The 14,519-nt window shown below is 42.5% G+C and overlaps 1 protein-coding gene across 1 annotated transcript in view; it reads left to right on the top strand.

Annotated features, from left to right (window-relative positions):
- The first annotated feature begins 1,474 nt into the window (after positions 1-1,474).
- The window catches only part of LOC124023152 (complement C1q-like protein 4), a 19,998-nt gene continuing 6,953 nt past the window's right edge, over positions 1,475-14,519 (top strand). Inside the window, exons 1-2 of the mRNA XM_046337691.1 lie at positions 1,475-1,595; positions 2,220-3,921. Of these exons, the coding sequence (XP_046193647.1) occupies positions 3,361-3,921 (561 nt within the window). The 5' untranslated portion in view covers positions 1,475-1,595; positions 2,220-3,360. The remainder of the gene's footprint in view (positions 1,596-2,219; positions 3,922-14,519) is intronic.

Below are 14,519 nucleotides of genomic sequence, written 5' to 3'. Positions count from 1 at the left end.
TGTGTGTCACGCAGACAATAGTCTAGGGAACATTTTGTGTCATCTCTCCATTCCAAACCCATACGTACTACAACAATTGTTCTTAGTCACCCTCGCCTTATTTCTCCCTCCTTCCAACTCTTTAGATGGGTTGCCTGGCAACGTCACAAAAATAATGTGTGCACATCGATGTGGCCGGAAGATGTGCGTTGTTATGATTCTGAACGGTCAGATAGATAGTAACAATGACAAGAAGCTGCCTTGTGGGGCATCGTAGGTGACTCGTATCAACTCGTTTGTATCTTGTCATTGATACCATGTCTTGTTTTGAGGTGTTTGACTGATGTCACGTCTATGCTAATATGGCTCAAATTCGCAAGCTTGCTAACCAACAACTGTAACAATGTATTTGAGAGACAACAAGTGCTCATTGTGCAAATGTTCTACTGGGCACAGATGTCAATTCAACGTCTATTCCACGTTGGTTCAACGTCATTTCATTGAACTGATGTGGATTCAACCAGTGTGTGCCCAGTGGGGTATTTATGTTTTCAATAAACATTTTGCAACACAATATAGTTTGCATGTTGTCAACAGTCTAAGTTAACCCTGTCTGTTTTGACCCATTAGTGTATTTTGTCGATTTTTATTTAACAACTAATTGACTGAAGTTGGTTCAATTATTAGAATTTAATTTAGTATTTAAAAAAAAATGTGTGCTCAATGCAGTTTCTCTAAAGATGAGTCAGAACTATTGAAAATAGGTGAAAATATAACCATTGCCATTCCTACCATCTCTTTTGTGTACTTTTGAAAATATATGATTATTTTTACTTTCCCCCTGAACCCAATTAGACTCAGACCTATATTTTGTAACAAAATGACTGCTATCAAAAACCTAAGGACACAGAGAGAGAGGGGGGGGGGGGTGAGAGATTTTACAGGTGTTGTAGGCTACATGCAGAGGGAGTGGGAGATTTTTGAAGACGGAAAAATCAGTTCCTTAAAGTAATTTGGTTTTTACAAACCCGAGGCTGCTCAACAGATACTTGGACTACAACAAGCTAACAAGGGCAAAACAAACTAAATGTTAGGCTACATTTCTAGCAAGTTCAGGTTGGTTATTTCCCTAATTTCTTGAAATCCATGTTGGACTTTATAGTTCCTTAGCTGGACTGACCTCAGTCGAAACAGGTTATCACTAGCTTCTATAGCCACAAAGTCATAAACCCCGCCCTTTTCTACAATTGATCTTCTTAATATATAACCCTAAACTTCACTGCTAAACGTATGCCTAACTCTAACCTTAAATAAAGACCACGTTTGACTTTGTGGCTGTGGAATCTGACGTTGTGGCTGTGGAATCTGACTAGTGGAAACCGTTGAAAGGGGATATTACTGTACAGGTGGTGGTGAGAAAAAGTGATTACTTATTCTGTCTCCTCGCTTCCCGGGCATCTCCTGCTTAAAAAGTGCGCGCGTCTCTCGGCTATTCATTTGGCACGCGAAGTTCCTCGTAGTGTCTGTTGGAAGATTCGTACCTGGATATAGTCGAGTCTCAGACGCCTGATGGAGAAATCTACTTGACTTTAATTCCACTATAATAGGAAGACAGAGTGAGTAAAATGACTGTGCAATGCATGCTTTTCGTTTTTGTGATTTCCCAGATTTATTTTGGAGAGAGAAATGTTTTAACAGTGATGATAAAACGAATATAAATACTGTAGGCTACCTATAAGCTAATAATAATTAGATACATAAGTATTTAATAAATACTATTACTTGACAAATGGAAATTAATTCAATTCCAATAGAAAATTGTACTAAATTAAATATTCAGGGATTCCTAGGGATGAATATAAAACCACATTTGTCAGATTATTGGATTTTTACCCAGTAAGACCTGATAAACATTTTAAATAATCGCATGTTTCTTATAACATCTGAAAAGAGGACATAAAAATAAACCATGTCCTCCTTGTAGAAATTACCAGTTGTTTTAAATTAGAGTTGTCAGTTTCAAGCCTCAATGAGCATTTGATCTGTAACTAAGTAGAGCATGATTAGACATTGTGGTGCTCATGTGAATTTCCTTTCTTTTTTGGCTTCAGACCAATCCCTGCTTCTCACTTAAAACAGTTTCGTTTTTAATTATATTCATGGGGCAGGACAATAGAAAAAAGCGCAATCAAGAAATCCAGTATATGAATGTATTTGTTTAATTCTTCATCTTTCCACAGACTCTCCATGAAGAGAGGAATACACCTTAGACCACAAAATAAAGATTTGATTGGTTTCCTGCCCCAGCACCCTCCATCTAGCTCTGGACACCCTGTAATACTGCTACCACCCTAGAAACACACAGGACTAAAATGATTCTGACAGGAAGGCAACTCTGAACATATCAAATTTCTTTTCCCTTCTCTTCCTTCTGTTATTTGTTCTCTCAGTCATGCTGTATTCAGCGGAGAGACACCTCTGTTAGCTGAGTTTCTGTCATTCATAAGGAGAGCCCTTAGAAAAGCACAAGTGGTTTGTTGAAGAGACTGACAAAAAAATTATACCGTCTACTGTACATAATTAGCTGAATTGGCAGTTGAAGTCGAATCAGCGATCTCTTGGTAAATTCTGATAACATAAGTTCACTATTGTACGTTCTCTTGGCCTGGGTTTGGTTGATGTTTGATGCGCAGAAAATAGGAGGAATTTGATCAAAGTGAAGACAAGAAGAACTCTGGAAGACAAGAGCAGGACAAAAGGTGAAAGAGTTTAAATGAAATGAACTATGTCAACTACAACATAGAGTTGTCTGAACACTGACTGCAGGTTTTAAACCTCAACATAGAGTTGTCTGAACACTGACTGCAGGTTTTAAACCTCAACATAGAGTTGTCTGAACACTGACTGCAGGTTTTAAACCTCAACATAGAGTTGTCTGAACACTGACTGCAGGTTTTAAACACAACATAGAGTTGTCTGAACACTGACTGCAGGTTTTAAACCTCAACATAGAGTTGTCTGAACACTGACTGCTGGTTTTAAAGAGTGAAATCCTGCTCCCTCCCCATCCATTTCCCTTCATCATCCCCCTCTCTCCTGTTGTTCCTCTCCTTCTGCCCATCTTCCTTTTCTCTCCCACATTCTACTCATGTTGTCTCAACGGACCCTTCTCTCTTGGCTGCTGACACCTGTTGACCTAGTCTGAGAGCACCACAGACATACAGCAACCAAACCTCTCCATACCTTCCTTCCAGTCTTTCCTATTCTGTCTATCTATAGTCCACCCTGGCACCCGGCACTATTCCGTCTAAGGGGGAGGAGGACTTTCTGACCCTGGCCGCTTCTCGGTTCAGCCGTCGGAAGCGTGCCATCGGAGCCGCCATGGGCGTGGCCATGGTTCTACTCCTCCTGATAGCTATCCCCCTATTGGTTCACACCATGAAAGGGGGAGGAGCTAGCCAAGGAAGTGGCGGTGAGGGGACCCATTATGAGATGCTGGGGAGCTGCAGAATGGTCTGCGACACATATAGTACTGCCCAACCAGGCCAGGAGCTGACAGCCATGTCCCCTCAACCGGAATACCCTGGGCGGAAGAAAACAGGGTACCGCGGGGTCCCTGGGATCCCTGGTCCTCCAGGCGCCCGAGGACCCCCTGGGGAATCAGGCAAGCCAGGGCCACAGGGGCCTCTTGGCCCTGGACCTAATGGTTACTTCCCCTCCTACAGCCCCAAAATCGCCTTTTATGCAGGGCTAAGGAAACAGCACGAGGGCAGCGAGGTGTTGAAGTTTGATGATGTGGTAACCAATGTAGGGAACTACTATGAGCCAAGTACTGGGAAGTTCACCTGTCCTCTACCTGGTATCTACTTCTTCACCTACCATGTTCTGATGAGGGGCGGAGATGGGACCAGCATGTGGGCTGACCTGAAGAAGAACGGACAGGTAGGAGAGAGAGTGTGTGTATGTATATGTGTATGTGTTTGTTCGTGTGTGTGTGTGTCTGTGTGTTTGTTCAAACAACACTTTCATTGACCCTCACCTCTGAGCAGTGGTGTAGTGGAGGGTACACACAGCCAGAGTTGGGTAAGTTACTTTCTAAATGCAATCCGTTACAGTTACTAGTTACCTGTCCAAAATTGTAATCAGTAACGTAATGTTTGGATACCCAAACTCAGTAATGTAATCTGATTACTTTCTCCCTTAAGAGGCATTAGAAGAAGACAAAAATATCCATCAAATGCATTTGGTGTGTTATCATAGTGGTCTCTGTCTTGTGACTCGCTCAGGTGGAACAAACTTAAACTTTTTTTAATTGAGAAAGCAGAAAGGTGTCATGATATATATTTTTTCTACATTTTTAAGTAGTAAGTAATCTAGTTTTTCAAAATAATTTGTAATTTGATTACAAGATTTTGCTGGCAACATAACTGATTACAGTTAACGTAAAACAAAACAAAAATCTGATTACATTTAACTGATTACATGTAATCGATTACTCCCCAACCCTGTACGCAGGTATACGCCATGCACCCGCTTATTTTTCAGTGGGCATTGCATATACTCCCCACAAAGCATATCAAAGTTATGTAGTGGAGGTATACGGCGTATTAACTAATGAGGCTAATCAACTATTGTTTCTTCACATTTTCCGTGCAGCAATATGCACATAAATGTTCCAAAATACAATTTGCGGGAAAATACTGTTCTACTGCACATACAAGCGGCTTCATGTACAGAGATGGAAATATCCGTTAGAGATGTTGGTGATTCTGCTGGTGATTCTCTGATCCAACTCTATGCAGACGACACCATTCTGTATACTGGCCCTTCTTTGGACACTGTGTTAACTAACCTCTAGATGAGCTTCAATGCCATACAACTCTCCTTCCGTGGCCTCCAACTGCTCTTAAATGCAAGTAAAACTAAATGCATGCTCTTCAACTGATCGCTGCCCGCACCTGCCCGTCCGTCCAGCATCACTACTCTGGACAGTTCTGACTTAGAATATGTGGACAACTACAAATACCGAGGTGTCTGGTTAGACTGTAACCTCTCCTTCCAGACTCACATAAAGCATCTCCAATTCAAAATTAAATCTAGAATCGGCTTCCTATTTTACAACAAAGCATCCTTCACTCATGCTGCCAAATATATCGTTGTAAAACTGACTATCCTACCGATCCTTGACTTCGGCGATGTCATTTACAAAATAGCCTCCAACACTCTACTCAGCAAATTGGATGCAGTCTATCACAGTGCCATCTGTTTTGTCAGCAAAGCACCAAATACTACCCACCACTGCGACCTGTATGCTCACGTTGGCTGGCCCTCACTTCATATTCGTCGCCAAACCCACTGGCTCCAGGTCATCTATAAGTATTTGCTTGCTATGTAAAGCCCCGCCTTATCTCAGCTCACTGGTCATCATAGCAGCACCCACCCGTTGCTTTATCTTGGCCAGGTCGCAGTTGTAAATGAGAACTTGTTCTCAACTGGCCTACCTGGTTAAATAAAGGTGAAAAAAATAAAATAAATAGAGGGGAGACCTAATGACTATCGTTGCTACAATAATACCTCTGGCTGCTCGACAGTGAAAGAAAAACTTTAGAACTTGGAGAACGCATGTAAGTCTTAAAAAAAAATTGCCTTCACATTTCAATGGTGGGATTTTGGCTATAGGCTACTTTGAAGCAAGGTAAGACTTGCCTCGTAATATGAAGTAAAGCATCCATGTTTCAAACAAGTAAGGATCAGGAAAAATATAGCAATGCTAATGATAGACCTAACCATATTCTGGTAGATGGAAAGGTCTTCCCCAGAACTTTAATTACATGTTAATTAGCTACCAAGTAGTCTATGCTTAACTGGCAGAATCATATCATGATTATTTACATTAATCCATTAATCTCATGTGCTACATAAACACTGCTAACCAAACAAGAGTGCTAGGTGCCTGCACAACATTTCAAAGGTTTTTCCCAGACCTCAAAAGCTAGTGGTTAGGATACGGCACGCTCAACGCCACGGCTCGTGTTCGATTCCCGGTCAGGAAACTACTCTTTGGGGTGGCAGGTAGCTTAGTGGTTAGAGCGTTGGGCCAGTAACCGAAAGGTTGCTGGATTGAATCCCCAAGCTAACAAGGTAAAAATCTGCCGTTCTGCCCCTGAACAAGGCAGTTTACCCACTGTTCCCTGGTTGGCTGTCATTGTAAATAAGATTTTGTTCTTAACTGTCTTGCCTAGTTAAATAAAGGTTTAACTATATTGTTGTGGACTTCGAAAATTCAGTTTTGTTGTTTTTCTACAAAAAAGTGTGACTAATTTATCTGTTTCAGTAGGCCTACTGTTAGCCCACTTGCACAGTTCAGCTTGGCTTGGCTTGACTGTGAAAGACCAATACAGGGTTTATCATTCTAGTTCAACAGTGTATGCCACTGTTTCTCACAAAATGTTTCACACAGGGAGCCTTTCCTTCAGGCCAAAAAACATTTAGAGTATACCCACTTCTCCAGACACCACTACACCACTGCCTCTGATTCTCACTTTCACCTTCGCTATACAACATTTAGAGTATAACCACTTCTCCAGACACCACTACACCACTGCCTCTGATTCTCACTTTCACCTTCGCTATACAACATTTAGAGTATAACCACTTCTCCAGACACCACTACACCACTGCCTCTGATTCTCACTTTCACCTTCGCTATACAACATTTAGAGTATAACCACTTCTCCAGACACCACTACACCACTGCCTCTGATTCTCACTTTCACCTTCGCTATACAACATTTAGAGTATAACCACTTCTCCAGACACCACTACACCACTGCCTCTGATTCTCACTTTCACCTTCGCTATACAACATTTAGAGTATAACCACTTCTCCAGACACCACTACACCACTGCCTCTGATTCTCACTTTCACCTTCGCTATACAACATTTGTCCCTTTTAATTCACATCACATTCCTCTGCATCTGTGGGCAGCAGCAACACGGTAGCAAAATATAGATTGAAGAAAATATTTTCCATCATTAGGGAGAAGTGATGCTTCACACTTTAAAATCACAGCTACTAATATTTGCATTTCCACCAGTCATAGCCAAATGACGAGTGGCAGTATGCTGCCGTCTAATTAGTAGGTATTATACACCAGGGTTGTATCCCAAATGGCACCTTATTCCCTACATAGTGCACTACTTTTGACCAGAACTCTATGAGCCCTAAAGTAGTGCACTATAAAGGGAATAGGGTGCCATTTGGGACACAGCTTGTCACCTCAGATAGATACTGTAGATAAATAATGAAAGAGAAACTGACAGGCCAATCATCCATTGGTCCCTCATTCTCTCTTTCCCCTGGTACTAATTAAAGACAGAGGGGCTGATTGGGGGGAAGAGGAAAAGAAGAGGGTTAGGATAAATCACTTTAATTTGAGGACTTTAACACAACTATGTTTTCATCTGAATTCATCAGTCACCACACTGACAAGTTACCATTCAGTCCTCTGTGTGTCTTTTTAAGGCGCTGAGATAAAGTGGATGTCAAACTTCAGTTGGACCTTGTGTACAATTGATTAATAAGGTGATCTAAATCTTATTACTCTTTAAATGTGTCCAAATCCTGTATTTGTGTTTAGCAAACTCAGAAAGAGCTAATACATGATATTTAAGATACCTACCTGGCTTCTGCTTTGTGTCATCCTATATTGTCATTCCAGTCATCTCATCATTCCATTAAATCATTCATAACTCTTAGATTAGATCCCCTGAAATAACTCTCCCCCCATATCCCCACTTCCCCCTCTACCTCCCTCTCATTCCTCTACCACCCTCTACTCCCAAATGCCCCACTTCCCTCTACCCCCCTTCTCCTCCACTCATACTCCCCTCTACCCCCTTCTCCTCTCCTCCACCCCCTTCTCCACTCATACTCCCCTCTACCCCCTTCTCCACTCATACTCCCCTCTACCTCCCTTCTTCACTCATACTCCCCTCTACCCCCTTCTCCTCACTCATACCTCCCCTCCACACTACTCCCCCTACCCCTTCTCCACTCATACTCCCCTCTACCCCCTTCTCCTCCACCACTCACCTCCCTTCTCCACTCATACTCCCCTCTACCCCCTTCTCCTCCACTCATACTCCCCTCTATCCCCCTTCTCCACTCATACTCCCCTCTACCCCCTTCTCTCCACTCATACTCCCCTCTACCCCCTCCCCTCTACCCCCTTCTCCTCCACTCATACTCCCCTCTACCTCCCTTCTCCCCCTCCCCTCTCCTCCACTCATACTCCCCTCTACCCCCTTCTCCACTCTCCCTCCCCTCTACCTACCTCCCTTCTCCACTCATACTCCCCTCTACCCCCTTCTCCTCCACTCATACTCCCCTCTATCCCCCTTCTCTCCACTCATACTCCCCTCTACCCCCCTTCTCCTCCACTCATACTCCCCTCTACCCCCTTCTCCACTCATACTCCCCTTCTACTCCCCCTACCCCCCTTCTCCTCCACTCATACTCCCCTCTACTCAACCCTCCTTCTCCACTCATACTCCCCCTACCCCCTTCTCCTCCACCCCCCTCCTCCCTTCTCCCCCTCTCCCCTCCCCCCTGCTCCACTCATACTCCCCTCTACCCCCTTCTCCACTCATACTCCCCTCTACCTCCCTTCTCCACTCGTACTCCCCTCTACCCCCTTCTCCTCCACTCATACTCCCCTCTACCCCCTTCTCCTCCACTCATATTCCCCTCTACCTCCCTTCTCCACTCATACTCCCCTCTACCTCCCTTCTCCGCTCATACTCCCCTCTACCTCCCTTCTCCTCCACTCATACTCCCTTCTACCTCCCTTCTCCACTCATACTCCCCTCTACCTCCCTTCTCCTCTCATACTCCCCTCTACCTCCTCTCCTTCTTGTCCATTGATTGTCCATTAATTAGAGTTTCACTCAAGTAAATGATTTAACCTCACAGAGAGACCCAGGTCAACTGCTTCTCCCTTGGTGCTGCATTAGAATTACAACTCATTACTCATCATTTATTCCTGGTGCTAACATATGTCTTTGTCCTGATTGTGTCTTCATTCTGATTTGGCCCACATTTGTAGACAAGTGTTGACGATCAAAAAACAGATTCTGATCTGATTCTGATCAAACCCTCCCGACCAACTCCGGAGGTAGTCAGGCACACATCGTGTCTGGATATCTTACAAGTGTAGACGGATCTGGACAGTGAAACCGTTTAATCATCATTTTCCCGCCTTGTAAAATCCTTGACAAAGTGCCACCATTTAACTATGACATCAATATGTGACTTAACATTTTAAAAAGGAATATTATTTTTAAACAATGTGTGTCAAATAATTTTCATACAGGGAGGGACCTGGAAATCTGGTCACAGTGTGGGCACAGTGAACAGATAAGAGAAACATTTTAATACCATGTTTAGATGCAAATCTGAAAATGTGGGCACAATCAGAATGTGGAAAAGATCAGGACCAAGGATGCATTTTGGCGCCAGGTATAAACAGGGCTTCTGTTTCCAGACAGTTGCTAAGGAATTTGTAAATCTATCAATGCCTCAGTTATTTTACATGCTCTGGTCAGTGACTCAGTGTCCATATGGTAGTTGTTTCTAAATGAGATTCAGGTCACGGAGTCTACAGCCAGCCAGCCAGCCAGGGTGAGGTTCAGTTAATCCCTGTGTGGCTGTCTAGTGTCCACTCTAAGGTAGATTGATTAAGCAGGTGTGTGTGTGTGTGTGTGTGTGAGTGTGTCTGTGTCTGTGTGTGTGTGTGTGTGGAGGGGGTTCTATGGAGCTATGGCTATGGTGCCCTTACAGTTATAAAAATGAAGAATAAGAACACCTAAAGAACCCCCCCCCCCCTTTTGGCCTCAGAACAGGATCAATTCTTCAGGGCATGGACTCTACCATGTGCCAAAAGCGTTCCAAGGGGATGCTGGTCCATGTTGACTTTAATGCTCCCCACAGTTGTGTCAAGTTGGCTGGCAGTATATATATATATATATATATATATATATATATATATATATATATATATATATATATATAGTGTATAAGCAACAACAATAACAATAATTGATTGTCATCTCTAAAGGTTAGCTTGTCATTCTGCTAGACATCTTGTAGTGACAAGCCAATATCACATTAGCATCTGGTGTTGCTGTGACTTCCCATTGACAGACAGCATATGTCACCCCCCTCATTATTTTGGGCAGGGTGCTTTTCCCCTCAGGCATAGTCGGAGGAAGGCTGCAGTTAGAAACGTTGGCACTTGGCCACTTTTGATTTCCCCTAAAACACAAAGAAGGAGTATCCAACACTACTATATTATTTTATAAGGTATTTAACATTATGTATTATATAAAGTATAATTGTTGGGAGCAGGGGCTTTTATTGTAGCAATATCACTCCAATATGTTGAAGGTTTATTAATGTAAGTCTGCTATTTTTGGCAAAGTAAATACAATATAGCAAGTAAAACACTGGAATGGTAGATTTGCAGTGGAAGAATGTGTAAAGTAGAAATAAAAATAATGGGGTGCAAAGGAGAAAAATAAATAAATAAATACAGTAGGGAAAGAGGCAGTTGTTTGGGCTAAATTATAGGTGGGCTATGTACGGGTGCAGTAATGTGTGAGCTGCTCTGACAGCTGGTGCTTAAAGCTAGTGAGGGAGATAAGTGTTTCCAGTTTCAGAGATTTTTGTAGTTTGTTCCAGATCTAAGAGACAAGGCAAGTAGGGCCTTCTAAGACATCAAAAGGAACATAAAACTCATTTCTCAAATAGGATCTGTGTAAAAATACTTCAATAAGTTATAAAAACCCTTTGCTCTCTATTGTTATGAGGTCTGGAGTCCACTCACCAATCAAGAATTCACAAAATCCCAAACTAGGCATTCAGAGCAGAATTAGGACTATACCAGATAGTTATCAACATCCAGAAAAGAGCTGTTCAATTCTACAACCACCTAAAAGGAAGCGATGCCCACACATTCCACCACAAAACCCTCACCTACAGAGAGACAAACCTAGAGAAAAGTCCCCTCACCTAGGTGGTTCTGGGGCTCTGTTCACAAAGACAAACACGAACACAAACAGACTCCACAGAGCCCCAGGACAGCAACACAATTAGACCCAACCAAATTATGAGAAAGCTAAAATATAATTATTTGACACACTAGAAAGAATCAAACAACAACCAGAGCAAACGAGAATACTATTTGGCCCTAAGCAGAGAGGACACAGTGGCAGAACACCTGACCACTGTGACTGACCCAAAATTAAGAATATTCTTGACTATGTAGAGACTCAGTAAGCATTGCTTTGCCTTGCCGTAGGCAGACCTGGCTCTCAAGAGAAGACAGGCTATGTGCACACTGCCCACAAAATGAAGTGAAACTGAGCTGCACTTCCTAACCTCCTGCCAAATGTTTGACCACATTAGAGATACATATTTCCCACAGATCGCAGAGACCCACAAAGAATTTGAAAACAAATCAAACATTGCTAAACTCCCATATCTGTTAGGCGAAATACCACAGTGTGCAAACACTGCAGCAAGATTTGTGGCCCGTTGCCATGAGAAAAGGACAACCAGTGGAGCACAAACTACATTTAATACCACCAATAACAACATTTAATACCACCAATAACAACATTTAATACCACCAATAACAACATTTAATACCACCAATAACAACATTTAATACCACCAATAACAACATTTAATACCACCAATAACAACATTTAATACCACCAATAACAACATTTAATACCACCAATAACAACATTTAATACCACCAATAACAACATTTAATACCACCAATAACAACATTTAATACCACCAATAGCAACATTTAATACCACCAATAACAACATTTAATACCACCAATAACAACATTTAATACCACCAATATTTCTCTGTTTATTTGTACTACAACTATTTGCACATTACTAAAATAGTGTACATAGCTCATAATATAACACTTGAAATGTCTTGTTTTTGACTAGTTTTCTGTTGATGTTGTTTTGTGTCTCTTCACTTTTGTTCATTGTTTATTTCGCTTGCTTTGGCAATGTAAACACGTTTCCCATGCCAATAAATCCTCTTTGAATTGAATTGAATTGAATTGAGAGAGAGAGAGAGAAAGAGAGAGAGAGAAAGAGAGAGGGACAGAGAGAGAGAGAGAGAAAGAGAGAGAAAGAGAGAGAGGGACAGAGAGAGAGAGAGAGAGAGAGAGAGAGAGAGAGAGAGAGAGAGAGAGAGAGAGAGAGAGAAGAAAAAGAGAGATCAACAGGGAGATAGAGATGGCCAGGGGAGGGGGAATGAGCTCCTCCATGTGTGGCCGCCACACTGAGCTGATCCTGGGGCTGTGAGGAGAAAGAAGGCCCCTGGGGGCCAGCATAGAGCCTGGGGCTGTCTCTCTTGTCTCTGGCTAGCCCTGGCCCTTTCATTACAGGGCTTCTGGTAAACGGGCCTGGGAGGGAGGGAGGAGACAGAGACAGACAAGGATAGATGAAATGAGAATCTGAAAAAAGAAGGGGCAGAGGGAATTTTTTAAAAATTAACTTTTATTTAACTAAGCAAGTCAGTTAAGAGCAAATTCTTATTTACAATGAGAGCCTACCCCAGCCAATTGTACCAGATGGGACTCACGATCAGAACAGATGTGATGCAGCCTGGATTTGAACCAGGGACTGCAGTGATGCCTCTTGCTCTGAGATGCAGTGCATTAGACTGCTGCGCCACTCGGGAGCAAGTCAGTAGCTATTCGGGAGGTGGGGCTAGGGTAATAAACTGATCAAGCACGGCTATTCTGTGAGACCGGCAGGGAGATGTGAGGGTATATAAAGTCCTCTTTTTATCTATGGTGCCTTGGTTCACTGGTAATAAAACTGACAGGATTCATTGGTTGTGATATACTGACCTCTTAGAGGGAAGACAATAGAAAAGTAGCTCTTAAACTCTCTCTCTTTCTGCAGCACATGGCAAGGCAACGCAGGTGGGAGGGGGGGGATATAGAGAGAGAGATAGAGAGAGAGATAGACAGGCAGTGGCTAGGGTGGTTGTTGTCCTTGATGATTTGTTTTTGGCCTTCCTTTGTCATCGGGTGCTGTAGGGCAGGTATTTTGCCCCCGCACTACCCTCTGGAGAGCCTTGTGGTTGAGGGCAGTGCAGTTGCCGTACCAGGCAGTGATACAGCCTGACAGGATGCTCTCGATTGTGCATCTGTAGAAGTTTGTGAGGGTTTTAGGTGACACGCAAAATTTCTTCAGCCTCCTGAGGTTGAAGAGGCGCTGAAACAGGTTAAGGAGGATTTTTAAACTTTGAGACAACTGAGACATTGATTTTGTATGTGTACCATTCAGAGGGTGAAACGTGCCTTTGTTCACAGGTTTGTGTCAAGAACTGCAACGCTTTTGAGTTTTTCACACTCAACAGTTTCCTGTGTATATCAAGAATGGTCATCCACCCAAAGGACATCCAGCCAACTTGACACAACTGTGAGAAGCATTGGAGTCAACATGGGCCAGCATCCCTGTGAAACGCTTTCGATACCTTGTAGAGACGAATTGAGGCTGTTCTGAGGACAAAAGCTTGAGGTGAAACTCAATATTCGGAAGGTGTTGCTAATGTTTGGTATGTATGTAATTACTATGGCTAGAAAGATCAAAAGACGTCTATTTTGAGAGATTTATATTACATAATCATTAACTCTTTTGTTGGTTGTCTCGAAGTATGAAATACAGGTTAAATCACAGGTTATATCAATCTCTACAGAAAACCCAGCGATTTGAGCTCACATATGAAATCCATTATATGGAGAGAAGCACAGACTACAGCCAAGAGTCAGATCTTCCTTAGCTACAATACCCTAAAGGCTAATTATAATACACTTCAGCAGCTCTACCATGTCCATGTCTGGACACCAAATAACACCCTATTCCCTTTATAGTGCACTATAGTGCACTACAGCCCATACGGCTGTGGTCAAAATTAGTACACTATGTAGGGAATAGGGTGCTATTTGGGAAGCACACCATGTCACTTCTTTCTGGAGTTAATACAGGTTCTGGTCATTACAGAGTGGCCGTGTGAAACCACTTTCATGTGATCTATTAAAATAGTATAAATTACTGGTTAAAAATACCCAGGGAAAGATTAAATCTGAGGCAATGAAGGCAGTATAATCTCCATTTGTCCACTTTGAACATTTGATATAATATACACATCGTCCACACCACTTCCAGATAATGTACAGGGCGTCAGCGGGCATCACTTACCAGTTGTGTCACGACAGTGTTATAACATACATATCATTGGTATTCCTTGTTTATGACAAAACTCAAGGAACCACCCAGCTGGCACATTTGGTTCCTTGGAAGTTGTCGGAGTGTACCTTTTCGGTTTCCCATTTGTCTGGGAACAAAGCTATACATTTCTTGACTGGTAAAACTGAACGGAAGTTAACATTTTGCCTGTTCTGGGAACGTTAATTTTTAGGTTGCAGGAAGG

This window comes from Oncorhynchus gorbuscha, linkage group LG03, assembly GCF_021184085.1.
Source record: "Oncorhynchus gorbuscha isolate QuinsamMale2020 ecotype Even-year linkage group LG03, OgorEven_v1.0, whole genome shotgun sequence".
Classification (NCBI taxonomy): Eukaryota; Metazoa; Chordata; class Actinopteri; order Salmoniformes; family Salmonidae; genus Oncorhynchus; species Oncorhynchus gorbuscha.
Note: the sequence above shows the minus strand (reverse complement) of the source record. Positions and strands in the feature narration are given on the sequence as shown.